We start from the raw sequence: 14,128 nt of genomic DNA, 5'->3' as shown, positions 1-14,128 counted from the left end.
GGCTCCAGACCACTTGCTATGCCACTCACTCCGAACACGTTTAGCTAAAATAAATGTCGACAGGCAAACTCCAAACACATCCAAGAGTAAAGAGGCCCTGCGCTGAATCCACAAGCAAGCCGAAGGGACCCGTCACTTCCCCACGGGCAGAAGTACAGCCAGCTCCTGGCCGGAGGAGAGGCAAAGAGCAGGGAAAGCCAACACTTGCTAAATTTGCCTACCCCTCCTCATGGCAGCCGTCACCCCGTCCCCGCTGCAGGTAGGAGCCTCCAGCCCAGCACTGGGGCTGCAGCCTTCACCTCCACCTCAGGCTGAGCCCAGCGGACAACCCTCCACCCATGGTTCCCAGCACCTTTCTGTGCAGGTGGGGTTACCTCCAGGGCAGCAGGTGGTCATTTCAGCCCCACAGAATATAAAGGAACCCCGAGAGGAGTGCTTTGTCATGCAAAGCCACAGCCCCTGGACTGATGCCAGAGTGCAGCACTCCCACCGCAGGGACGTGGTTGCTGTGGGGGCAGTGGAGGCGGAGGGGGCAGCTGAGATTTTTATAAACGGTGCAATTTACAGCTTTCGTCTTGCCCCCAACACACGCAGCGGCTGATGCACCCCAGAAGCAGGCAGGCAGGGCAGCGGGGAAGTAAATAAACCAGAGGAGCTTAAAAATTACTGGAGCAGAAGTGACGTTCTTGCAATCTGCGGAACATCCTTACTTGGTAGGAAGCCAAATCCGACCCAGAGGAGGTTCACTGCAGAGCCCTCGCACCCCGCGGGACAAGCCTGAGGGAGCCAACCCGGCTGTGGTGGAACCGCTCAAACGTACAACTGTGGAAACATCCTTTGGGGTGTCTGGCGAGAGAAACCCATTGCACGAGGAGCCCCAGCCCCTGGCACCAAGCAGGCAAACGTGGTGTCTCAGACGTGCGGGGCAGAGGGCTCAGAGCTGGCACCACGACCAAGAGCGCGGCGCTGAAGGCAAAGGTCCCACTGAGGACCAGGAGGCAGGGCAAGCCCCAGCTCCCAGCTACTCGCTGCCCCAGCAGCTTCCAGACGCACGCAGGTCTTTTGAGCGCTTTCTTATCAGGGGAAAAAAATAAAACCAAAGCAACAATCAGGCTGCCTGCAAGTGTTCTGGCTGCATGTTAAATAAAGTATTTTTCTCCGCTTCCAGCATGGAGATTAAACAATTTCTCTTCACAATAATCACTTCTGCATTCAGCCAGCTTTGTGCTAGAGTCAGGGCTTGACCCCAAGTTTCTGTCTGTACAGCCAAATCGTCTCTAATCTGGACTTGGTGCTACACAGAGAAATAAGGAGAGCAAAATGCAGCAAGGGAAGGAGTGATGTTCTGATGAAAGGATGCGCGTTTCCTCGCGTGTCCCTCACTCCAGGCTCTGCCTGCTCCCCAAACAGCCCAGGAGCGAGCTCTGGGCTGCAACACCCGCTCTGGCTTGCAGGAGGCAGCGTCTGCCGGATTTGGGCTCATGCCTGTGTGCGGCAGACAGCTGTTAAGCAGACCCCAGGGAGCTCAGGAAGTGAGCCCAAAACACAGCTAATTTTAGCATCTCTTGTTACGGAGGTGAAGCTCCTGCAGTTCCCAGGCAGTTGGCCGGGTCCCACCCTACCTTCTTCCGCAGCTCCAGGTCTCTTCCTTTGATGCTAGACTCTGCTCAGCTCAGGCATTTTGGGGTGATCTGCACTGGGGTACCCAGGCAGAGGCTGAGCCTCAGGAGCCAGCACGGGGCAGCCTGCCAAGCTCCTAGCCCGCAGCTTCTCCTCGAGGGGACGGGGCGGCCGTGGGGCCACAATGGGGTTTGCGGCTCAGGCTCCATCCTGCAGACAGAGCGGTCCCTGGCCAGCCAGCGCTGGGGGCTGAGCGGGGAGAGCCCTCTGCCCCGCTGCGGCTCCAGCCGCCTTCCCTGGCCAGCCTCACGCAGCACCAGGTCAAACCCGCCTCCCCGACAGCCGCACGCCACGGCTCCGTGTCCTGCTGTCTGCAGGGCCGTCCTCAGCAGCTGCGCCGCTTCTCCTGACGCCCCAGCAGCCCCAGAGCAGACGAGGTTTCTGGAGACAAGCCATTTGAAGGCCGCTCTTGCAGCTGGTCCTGCCACGCTGGGGGAGCCCCGGTGAAATGTTTGGGCCGGCTTCCATTTCGGATGTGCTTCCTCCCAGCGCAGGAGCTCTGGGCCAGCCTCGGGTCTGTGCTCTGGGTGTAGAAAACACTGACTCCTCCAGGGGCAGCGCACACGCTCAGCCTGGCTCCGTGGGCTGGGGTTAGCTCCAAGCACCACCGCTGCCCCTTACAAATCCCAGACTCCGGCCCTACCTTCCTGGCCATCTTCCATCTGCTATACCCATCAGATAGCAATACCATAGAATCATAGAATTATAGAATTGTCTAGGTTGGAAGAGACCTTTGGGATCATCGAGTCCAACCATCTACCCTACTCTACAAAGTTCTCCCCTACACCATATCCCCCAACACCACATCTAGACGTCTCTTAAACACATCCAGGGATGGTGACTCAACCACCTCCCTGGGCAGTCTATTCCAATGCCCGACCACTCTTTCTGTGAAATATTCTTTCCTAATGTTCAGTCTAAATCTACCCTGTTGGAGCTTGAAGCCATTCCCTCTTGTTCTGTCATTAATTACCTGTGAGAAGAGACCAGCACCAACCTCTCTACAGTGCCCTTTCAAATAGTTGTAGAGAGTGATGAGGTCTCCCCTCAGCCTCCTCCTCCTCAAACTAAACAGTCCCAGCTCCTTCAACCGCTCTTCATAGGATTTGTCTGCTAGGCCCTTCACCGGTTTCGTTGCCCTCCTCTGCGCTCGCTCCAGCGCCTCGATATCTCTCTTTTACTGAGGTGCCCAAAACTGGACACAATACTTGAGGTGTGGCCTCACCAGTGCTGAGTACAGGGGCACAATCACCTCCCTACTTCTGCTGGCCACGCTATTTCTAATACAAGCCAGGATGCCGGTGGCTTTCTTGGCCACCTGGGCACACTGCCGGCTCATATTCAGCCGCTTGTCAATTCGAACCCCCAGGTCTCTTTCTGCCGGGCAGCTTTCCAGCCACCCCTCCCCAGGCCTGTAGCGCTGCATGGGGTTACCGTGGCCCAAGTGCAGGACCTGGCACTCGCCCTTGTTGAAACTCATACCAACCCCTTTTCCTTTCCCTTTGCGGAGTTTTACAGAGAGTCTGGATGAGTTCATGCAAGACAGACTGAAGCTGACTAAACCCACCGAAACCACCTACAGCTGCAGAAATCCCCAAGCTGAAACTGGCTGCTGGCTGGGAGAGTATTAAGAGGAGCATCACACACGCTGCGTGCGCAGTTCCTCCTCCTGCATAAGCATCCACTTTGGCCACTGTCAGGACAAGACCCTGGGACAGAGAGGCCTTCAGTCCCCCGTTAGCGTCACTGCCTCAAGCAGCACCTACGCTGCCACTACCCACACGTGCTGCCCTGGCCCCGGCGCAGAGCAAGGGGCAGGTGCGTTGCAACGCACTCCCAGCTACTCCGTGAGAGTTTGTGCGGTTCTCTCATTTGTTATTCCCTCTTAGACACTAGGAAATCAAATGACTTTCCCTCCCAATTAGTACTCCTTCATTATGCAAATAATGTCCTTTGATCTGCTCCTGCTGTCAGAGAGCGGATCTGACCGTATTTGTTTTATTCCTCGTTACGCCCCAGGAAGGTACCCACCCCTGGGAGCTGGGACCGCGCTTTTGGCAGGGATCAGGGAGCTGTGGCTGATAGCCACCGTGAGCGAGAAGAAAAACCACCCACTTGGGCAGCCCCAAGCACAAACCCCAGCGAGGTCTGGGAAGGCAGGCGCGTGAGAAGAGGAAGAAGGGGGTCACCCTTCACTTTTCAGGCTGGGCCACGGAGCAAAGGCTGCCAGAGCAGCGGAGGCAGGGAATGAACAGCTCCCTACAAACAAGCTCCAAGCTGGAGAGCATCCCTGCCCCCAGGGTGGCCCCATCCCAGCCCCTTCCCCAGCAGAGAGCACAGCTGAACCAGAAACACTGGTGATCCGGGAAAACATCTGTGCCCAAACGGAGTCGAGACCAGGCACGTTTCCCAGCAGGATCCCAGGCTTTGACTTTGATCTTGATGTATCAATAGGCAACCCAAGCTCTCCCCAGGCTGCCCAACCTTCCTACCCCTGCTTGGCCAGGACAGAGGATCACCTCCATCTACATTCAGGAAGGCAGCAAGGCACGCTCCCCATCCACCCTTATGAAAATACCCCTCAGGTCTAGGGGGGATCATCTGTCCAGCTCAGAGACATCACCACCAATACCAACCACAAAAACAAGCCATGATCACAGCTACACCAGGCCTCGATGCCACAAAAGGAGTGTTTCCAAGCAAACAGGGCCTGGCAGGATATTTCCCATAACAAAGTCCTGAACTTTACCTCCCTGGCTCAGGCAGCATCCCATGCCCTGCATCCTCAGCCCTTCCTACAGTGGCTGGAGCTGAACTTCACACACCAGGTCCATGACCAGCCCCACCTCCCTCTGTGTCCACACCAGGGCTACAGTGGAGGAGCAGGGCAGCTGCTGAACCCCAAAAGGTTGAGGAGAAAGCTACTTCTCAGGCTTGCTTGTTTATTCTTTCGCAGGACGTGTCCATCCTGTCCTTTGCGCTACTTGTTTCTGGCCAAAGCACTGGTAAGCTGAAGGAGAACCAGGAGGGACCTGGGGACTTGCGGCAGCAGCGCGTGGGTACCCTCCAGCTCTGCATTCATACTGCAGGGGACCATGCGCTTGAAGATGCTATGTGAAGCTCTCCCTGCCCTCTTAGCTGGGCCATCTCCAGGGCTGGGCTGCTACAGAGGAGCCCCGATGCTCCCTGGCACAGCCAGGCTACAGAAAGCTCCAAGGTTGTCGCAGGCGGACAAACATCAGCCTGGTAAGCAGAAGAGGCTCTTGGCTCCAGCTCCCCTCTCTGCGCATGCAGCTTGGAAGCACAGCCCACGCCGTTCACAGAGCTCCTCTTTACTTTTAACTTCTGAGTATTTTAATTTGCAGGAATCGCCTCCTTTCATGTTGTGAAACCGTGTTTCTTTCTCCCTCTGATCTCCAATTTCGCATAGAAACTGTCTCCTTTGATATGTCTTGTTCACATCAGTCTGATCAGGCAGCTCCATAATTGTTAGTGATTTTCAAAGAACTGGGATCCTTGTCTAATACTCAGAGTTGAGAATTCCTTCCTTTTTAAATGTTGTTCAAGCAAAATAGATTAATTTAATTTCTTTGTTCCCTTTGGGAACAGGATGCCTCCTGCTTTGCTGCCCACATGCTGCCTTTCATTTCTCCAGGAGCACACGGCTGTAGTTCAAGGGGTCGCTTTCTGACTCGGGAAAGGATTTGTGCAGGTAAATGGATGAGGAAGGAGGGCTTGGGATGCCTCAGGAGAGCTCGTTCTCCATCCGTCAACAGAAATCCAAGCAGCAGCAGCTCCTCTGGTGTGGGCAATTCCTGCACATCTGTACCGGCTGGAGGCCACGCACCAGCCTCACAATATGCTGCACATTAACTACGGAGAGACAGAGCTCTGTCCTGAGGCAGCGCAGACCCGAGCACCATCCCCTGCGCTCGCTTCCAGGATGCCTCTCCAGCCAGACCTTCCCACACCAGCACAGCAGCACCCGGCGGTTCCCCTGACCCGCCGAGTCCCTCGTGGGGCTCGGCCCCGCTCCCCCAGCCCGGATCCCCCTGTGCTCTCCCTCCCGGCGCTCACCGCCTTCCCGGCACCATCACTCTCCCCCTTGCTGACTCATCCCTTGCTGACAGTGCTGGGGATCTGCCTTATCTTTGATGTCAGTCAGTCTTTTGCAGGCTGTCTTCTACCGTGATGCAGCCTTTGGAGAACAGTGATTTATAGTTCCCTGCCCGCAGCGCACGCCGGCACGCGCAGTCTGCTACACACTCCGGCTGGTCAATGGGGGATAACAGATAGCTCGGCACGGAAGGGGAATGGTGTGACATTCCGGGCAGTGCAGCAAGCCAGCCACAGAATCCCAGACTGGTGAGGGTTGGAAGGGCCCTCTGGAGCTCCCCCAGTCCCACCCCCGCCAGAGCAGGGGCACCTCCAGCAGTGGCACAGGACGGCGTCCAGGCGGGTTTGGAATGGCTCCAGAGTGGGAGACTCCCCCTCCTCTCTGGGCAGCTGTGCCAGTGCTCTGCCACCCTCACGGGAGAGAAATTCCTCCTCATGTTTAGATGGAACTTCCTACATTCAAGTTTGTGCCCGTTCCCTCTTGCCCTATCACTGGGCACCACTGAAAAAAGACTGTTCCGATCTACCTGGCGTTCTCCCTGCACTCAAGCTGTGCTCAGCAGCATGGGAACCCACCATCGGGGCCAGCGCGGCGGGCATGGGCAGCGATACTGCAGCTCATGCATCACCTCGCTGTACCCCTCCTGATGCTCAGGTGAGCACAAAGCCCACTGTCCCCCTCCGCCATCCCCGGGGGGGTGGACTCATGCAGCCTCGTGGCACACGTCCCAGCGAGGCTGATCACCAATGGAGTTAAGGGATGCCCGGTGGGAAGGGGATGGGCAGGATAACACGGGGAAGCCACACTCCCGTCGCAGGGGACGTGACTTCCCCAATCTCAGCCGACAACGCCTGGCCCCCTCGGAGGAAGGCCAGAAGCCAGGTGAGAGGGCTCGGCAGCGCTGCACAGGGGTGCCCACCCAAGGGGACGGCCGGGCAGCCGCGGGGCTCTGGAGAGCAGCACGCAGAGGATGGCCCGAGGAGGGGCTGGGGCACCGGCAGGCAGAGAGGGAGAAACCCCGCGCAGGCTAATCTGAGCCACTGGCAGCCGTGAGCCCCACGGCATGCAAGGGCTCAGCCCGCCCTCCCCCCCCCCCCCCAGCATTTGGGAGCCAGGGGGCTGTGCAAAACCAGGGTGAACGCACAGCGGGCAGCCGGCACCGCCACGACCTGTCTCCAGGGCACAGCTTAGGGCTGAGACTGAGCGCTCAGCCACAGGCTGGCAATCAGCTCAGAGGATTTATTCACTTGTTTTCCTTAAGCCACCTTATTTATTTTTCCCTTTTGGCTCCCTGGCTCCGGTCTCAGCTGGAATCCCCGGGATTTGCAGGCGGTTTTGCGGGGTACAGCGGGCTCAAGGTTTGATAGGAGAGAGGCGCGGGTTTCCCACCCCACCTCCGCCCACCCAGGAGACCTACCGATGGGGGACAGCTCTGCCACACTGCCGATGTAGGGCCCCTCCAGGAAGCGCGGCTCGCTGTCGTTGATGTCCTGCACCTTGATGATGAACTCTGACTCAGGCTCCAGCAGCTGGTCCGTCTGCCGGTCGCGGGCCTGAGCCCGCAGGGTGTAGAAGGTTTTCTGCTCCCGGTCCAGGCGCTCGGTGGCATGGATGTCACCTGTGATCTCATCGATGAGGAAGATAGTCCCTGCGCCCTCCCCGGAGATAGTGTACTTGATGGAGCCGTCCCCCTCATCCGAGTCCGAGTGGATCTGCCAGGGAAAGAGGGAGAGGGTGGGAGCAGGCTGGGGCCATGCTCGTGCCCCCACAGCCAAGACCCCATGGGAGTGGAGCCCCTGGTCCAAGGTGCCCACGGTCCCTGCATGATGCTCCTCTGATCCCTCTGCTACTGCTGGACCTGTGAGCAGCACAGAGCACCACCAAACAACGCCTGTGCATGCAGGAAGCCCCAAGAAACTGGAACTTCAGTTCTGGCTATGCCACCATACGCTCGGCAGATCACAAATCCTGCCAGTACCCACCCACACCACAAACCGAGGGACAAACCCCACCACTAAGAGGTTAGGAGATGCTGGAAAAGGGAAGGACAACTCAGCAGCACTCCAAAAAAAAACAACCCCAAACAAACCAAAAAAGCTTTCCTTGTGGGCAAGGAGCCAGGACCCTGGCAGTGTAGGACCCTGGCAGTGTAGGACCACCTCTCCCAACTGCACAGCAGACCGGGGGGTAAAGGCAGCTCACCAGCCTCTGTCCCCATCTACCCGGCTGCCCAAAGCCCATCCTCATCTGCCAGCTCTGCTCTGGGCAGACGGTGCTGACGAGTCTCCCTGCCCGAGAGCTCACGCACTCACTGCACATCTCCATCGGGTTTGCCTGGCAAGGTAGCGGGGGGGGGGGGGGTCAACCCCTCACAACATCACACCCAGAGCCCCCACCTGAGCAAAGCCTGTGGGAGAACGTGGCAAGTTGGGCCTGTGTTCAGGATGAAAAACAGACCCTGGGGAAGATGCTTTTGTAGCCAACGCCAGCTTCATTTTCTAATTAAGACAACGTTTGAAATTAGGAAAGGAAAGGGTAAACAGCAGCTCCCCATGGACCAGGAGCTGACTGGAATCCAGGCCAGACGTCCAGAGATAATTTTATTGGTGGCATTAAACTGAGTTATGAGGTTTTTACAATCTAGCCACTTATGAGAAATCTATTAACAGTAACTGGACAGGCAGAATGCATCTTGACAGAGAGCAGCATGGGCATTAATTGGGACAATCCATAACGGGACAGGCCCCCGGAAAGGTTTCATCAGCTGCTTTCATTTGCTTCCTACAATTTCTGCTTAGAATCAGCAAAGTCGTGCCCCCTCCCCCCCCCAAAAAAAAGAAAGAAAAAAGCCGTCCATTAATCGGCTAATGAAATATGAAAATGTTTATGGGCCATTCAATCTTCCAAACTGCAGTTCTATAATCCACCTTTCAGACATACAGCTCTACCAGCAAGAATTTATACCAGAGCTGCCTCTTTTTTATGACGCCTTCATTATATTTGTCTTGTTAGATACAGTTTATATATTTATTTCATGAGTGAGGGGCCCACGCGTTAGACAATTCAATGCATTTTACACAACATTCGCATATTACTGCCCGTGTTGAAACGTCTCCCAAGGCTTGCCTGGGAAGGAGACCTTCACTCAGCTAGCAAGCGGGGCTGTGAGTCCAGCAGCGCACCGGGACCACTGCCGTGGCTTGGCCACCACAGACCTGCTGGGGCAGCACCTCTCGGAAAGCGCCTGCAGGGATGGATGGTCTGTCCCACTCTGCAGGAGCATCCCGCCCCGGTGGTCCTGCCCCAGCTCTCCCCGCCGGCTGCTGGAGAGCTTGCTGCCCCCTCCACTTCATAATCCTCTCCCCTCATGTTCACTACCTCTCCGCTAGATATCGAGCTTTTCAGAAAGAAAAAGGCGCACCTGGTCTGTACAGCGCAGGTAACAGAAACCTGCAATTTTCTGCTGAACACCGGGCTCATGATTAATAATTAGGCCAGAGATAAACCACCCAGCACCTCTCCCCAGAACCACACTGAGCTCTCAGCACCTCCTCTTTACATATTTGCTCAGCGCTGACTGCTCGGAGCAGACACCAGCATCCCTGCAAACTGGAACGCTAGGAAGAAAAATGGAGCCTGGGCTCAAGGGGCTGTAGTGATTGATTTACAAGGGAAGATTAAAAGAGCTAAATCTGTGCTGCTTGACTAAACAACAACTAATGGGGGAGGGCCGGATAACAGACTACAGACATCTGAGGGGAGATGCCGCAGGCCCGGACCGCATCCCAGGGATGCTTTCTCCCGCTCAGCCTCCCCGTCACAGCGTGCAGGCTCAGGGGCCGCCGCGCTCCCGCGTGCTCCCACCGCCACCGGGCACGGCAGGCGAGCAAAGTTGGGCAGCCCCGGCACAGCTCAGACCCATGCCGGCCCCGGGACCCCCACCGCGCCTTCCCCCGAGCTCCCTCCAGCTCCGCGCTGCACCCCAGGGGCAGCGGGAATCCCCCGCCTGCGGCTCAGCTCCTCCGGCCAAGGACAGGAGCATCCGCAGCCGCCGTTCGGAAGGTGGACAAATGACTGGTCTGTTTGTTAAACAGGAAAACGGTTTCCTTGTCCTAAAAGGCTACAATCAGGACTTTTACGAAGCCATTAATTACTTACTAATAATTAAATCAAAATTAAATGTGCGCATCCTTTATTAAAAGCGATTAAACAGAAAGCAAAGATGCACAAATAAAAAATGACTCTGGGGCTGGAAAAGAAAGAAAATCAAATAAAAACTAGCCCGTAATAAAGGTGCACTCTGTTTGCTCCAACTCATAAAGCCCGAGTTCATCAATTTTCTTTAAATATTAGCAACTTAATTAAATCTGCTTTTTTTCCCTTTAATCCTCTCCTCTATCTAAAATAGATCTGTCCACATGCAGAAGTTTGTAACTAGTGCTGACCCCATAATTCTATTTAAAAAAAAAAACCCAAAGAAATCCACATCAAACTGACAGCAGCCTCAGGGGAAATTACAGTTCAGCAGAAGGATTAGCTAGAGAACCCAGATTTTATGGAAATGGTATCGGCCCTTCGAAAAGCACACGTAGGGGTGCAAGAGGCACCCATGGAGGGCAAGCCCCAGCTACACTGCACGGAGCTGCGGGTCCCCCGTGCCAGAAGGGTCCCGGACCCACCGGCTGTGCCCGGGGGGGAAGGGGGGGCTGGCACACTGCCCTGGGGAAGCCGGGGGCCACCCCAGCCCTGGCCGCCCCAGGCGGACACCCCAGCTTCTCTCAGCCACAGGGAAAATCCCGGCCCCTGGTTGCTTCCAGCCCTCGGGAGCGATAATCATCGCAGGGAATGGCTTTCCGCGCAGGCTGGCTCTTTATTCAGAGCGGGGCGGGTGATGTGGTGAATGGTGTGGAAAGGGGCTGTAAAATGGGTTAGTTGTAGGTTCCTGAGTTCGTTTTGGAGATGAGGCGGTTGCTAGGCTACCCCTGGAGTTTGACAGGGCCTCATGCTTCGAGTCGCATCCCAGGGGAGCTGTGAATTAGCTGTAACTGCACTGAGCGCCGTGGCAGAGGAGTGCGCCTTTCGAGTGTCTGCTGAAATGGACACAAATCACCACTGAAATCCCACCTGGCCCCCAGCCAAGAAGCCCATTTTCAAGCCTCCTCCAGACTCACGGCCAGACGGCTGAGGCCATCAGACAGCCCTGCTGCAGGAGCTCGGGGGCGTTTTCCCTGGGGGAGAGCCCACGTCCCCTCAGGGGCAGCTCTAGCTGGCTTGAGCACGCTCCTCTGGTCCCAACAGCTAGCACTGCCTTCATCGACACACAAGTAGCACATCCTCCCGACACACGGGAACCACAGGGCAGCTTCTCCACAGCTCCCGGGAAAGGATAAAGCCCAGCAACCCCAAGGCAAAATGCTCCTTCAGCCTCAGGACACCAGGAGTGGAGGGAGCAGAGGTCCACGTCCAACCTCCCCATGCCCTAGGCGGTCACACACCAGAGAAGCAGCGAGTTCCCAAGGACAGGCCCAGTCCTGCCCAGCACGGCGCTGTTATCTGCCAGCAGCTCCAGGTTTGCTGGCACTGCTCTCCACAGGGCGTGCAAGCAATGGCAAGAGGCAGGACAACGCAAGTGGCCACCCCCTTGCAGAGGAGGGAGACTGCCGGAGGGAGATCGGGGCTTTTCCAGCACGGGGAGACCAGTGTGCTCCAGTGACAGCTACCGCACCTTCTCACAGCAGAGCAGGACGCACTGGTGGTTACCAGCCTGAAGCCTCCCAGTGCCTTTCCCTGGAAGTTCATCGGTGCCACCGCCTGTGCAAAGCCCAGCGAGGGTCTGGCCCCGGGAGCAGCAATACCGCACTGCAGCTCCCAGCCAGCACCCAGGGGCGCCCGCAGTACCGACCTGGTGGGCATGGCTCCTGGCAAGCCCCAGGAGAGCTCCATCACCAGTGCTGGCCCTCAGGGTGCCTCCAAGCCCCGCACACCCACACCAACAACCTCACTCCGGCCACAAACAAGAGCAGGATTGCCGTGCCACAACTAGAGTGGGACATGTCCCCTGCCTGCCCCAGTCTGCAGAGATAATTAGCTAGGAAACAGCTGCTGTAGCCTGCAGGTCCAACAGAGCACAGTCCTTCCAGGACTAGGAGGGAGCCAGAGGGAGGGACCACGAAGCCAGCACATTATCCCCACGCTGAAAGGGCTACAGGACCAGGGACGGACCACCTTCAGAAAGGCAGGGTTGCACCTACGGCAGCAAAAGCGGGGGCAGGAGGGCCCTTGGTGCTACAACTCTTCTACATGCCAAGTAGCACTTCTACGTGCTGGTGGCAGCACTACTACATGCCAAGACGTGGCAGGGACCAGCCCGAGCAGATGCCTGTCCTGCCTGCCCAGCCCGGTCTGCACATCTGCTCCAGCCCAGCAGGTCTACCCACAGAGATGGGGCTGAGCCTTCCCCACTGCCCCCACAACACCCAGCGCTGCACCCCTTCTTGCGCCCACCCCAAACACCATGGAGACCCGGCATGCAACTGGAAGAACACAGATGTGAATTTTGGTGCGCTCCTGCCTTAGAGTCTCTGGGAGCACATCAACCTCATCACCCCCCAGCCAGGGACCGGGCTCCTGCCATCCCAGTCCATAGAGCTAACCAGATCCCCATGAGCAACCTTCATGCAGACCCTCTCTCCCCTGCCAGCCTGAACCATGCTGCCAGCGTGCCCTGCTCTGCCACTGGCTTGGTCAGCCCCATGGAGACACAGGGTTACCTTACCTTCCCCACATACAGCGGCTCCGTGCCCGTGTACTCCTCCACCACAAAGAATTGATTCCAGACCCAGCCACGCTTCACTCGCCCGCCGGCCAGCAGCGCAGGGTCCCCCGGCTGCCCTAGGCCAGCGCCCTCCGCTGCAGTGTGCACGGCCCAGGCCCCCAGCTCCTGGATGGCGCAGAGCAGCAGCAGCATGGTCCACGAGAAGCCCTGCAGACCCTTCGCCATTGCACTCTAGGAGGCTGCATGAGCAGTAGCTTTTGGACGGGCAACTAGCATCCTTTAGGGAAGAGGAGGAGGAGGAAAGTCCACACTAGCAGCGTGGGGCTCACCGGTCAATGCAGAGCATCCCCATCCCTGCTGCATGCCGTGTCCTGCAGCTGGAGCACTCCTGTCCCAGCAGGCTGGAGTCACATCTGTGACAACAGGCGTCCTGGACCGCCCGCTGCTAGCGCGGGAGCAGTCAGCGCTGGTGCCTCGCAGGCTGCTCCGGGGTCTCCAGAGAAGAGTCTGGCAGCTGGCATTTGTCCCCGGGGACACTGCTGCACGGCTCCGTGCTCCGCTGCCACCGGTCTCGCTGGGGAGCGGGGTCACGCACAGCCTGCTGCCCACCCCGCCAGCAGGCAGGGAGCTCCGCAGCCGTGTGCGGGGCACAGGCACCCGCGACCGTCATTCACGGGAAGCGCAGGGAAGCTTTTCCACGTACGGTTTCACAGAGAAGGGAGCAGGATGAGCTGCTGTGGCCAACGTCTTGCCTGTCCTGTGGTGGCCCTGGGCTACTGCGCCAGGGGTCTGGCAGCCCAAGCGCCTGTGCCGCACGCAAAGTTTAAAAGCCCATTTGTAACTCCCATCTTCAGGGGGATGACATCCCAGCACCTGGCGAAGGGTCCTTTGCCCCGCTGATGCCGGTCGCTTCCATCCTCTGCTGGCTCACGCAGGGAGGCGCAGGGCAGCCGGCAGCATCCCCAGGAGCCTGGAAAAAGCCAAGATGTCAGTGCTGGTGTGAGAGCGGGACTCCGTGCCCCGCCGTGCTGCCCCTGCAGCCTTGGTCAGTATCTCCCACCCTGCCCTGCCCCAGATGCCCCACCGCAGAGCCCAGCCCCACAGGTCCTGCTAGAGCAGGTACCCCAGAAGGGAGGGCAGCAAGTCACAGAGCTCCCATCACTGTGGACGTTTGCTCCGGCAGGGACTCCGAGACCGAGGAGCCCCACTGTCGAGGGCCCCTCCTCACCACGCTGCCCTGGCTGCCGAGGGGGGTGAGGTCTGCTGCACCATCGCTGCCCACGCTGCGGGGAGATGTGTAGGCAGCACCCCCACCACTGCACAGGGCCAGACCACACCAGTCCTGCGCGCACAGACAAGGCTGGTGCCGGGGGACGCCAGCGCCTGACAGTGGGAGATGTTGGCTGTCCAGCCACTGCTGCTAGCCTTCCCAGCAGAAGTTTTCCTGGCATCTCACTTCTGCAGCCATGGGCTGGGAGAAAAGCATCTCTTCACGGACGGGCCACCTGGCTGACTCTAAAGCGAACAGCTTAAGAAAGGACTCTGGAGTAAGCTTT

At 57.9% G+C, this 14,128-nt stretch overlaps 1 protein-coding gene across 1 annotated transcript in view; it reads right to left on the bottom strand.

The window, feature by feature from the left end:
• The window catches only part of CDH22 (cadherin 22), a gene marked incomplete at both ends in the record, with an annotated part of 56,677 nt that extends 43,880 nt beyond the window's left edge, over nucleotides 1–12,797 (bottom strand). Inside the window, 2 exons of the mRNA XM_082491255.1 lie at nucleotides 7,215–7,509; nucleotides 12,573–12,797. Coding sequence (XP_082347381.1) covers nucleotides 7,215–7,509; nucleotides 12,573–12,797 — 520 coding nt within the window. The remainder of the gene's footprint in view (nucleotides 1–7,214; nucleotides 7,510–12,572) is intronic.
• Between the last annotated feature and the right edge of the window lie 1,331 nt (nucleotides 12,798–14,128).

Source organism: Vanellus vanellus (assembly GCF_965231255.1).
Source record: "Vanellus vanellus genome assembly, chromosome: 15".
NCBI classification, from domain to species: Eukaryota; Metazoa; Chordata; class Aves; order Charadriiformes; family Charadriidae; genus Vanellus; species Vanellus vanellus.
This window is presented reverse-complemented; position numbering and strand designations above follow the sequence as displayed.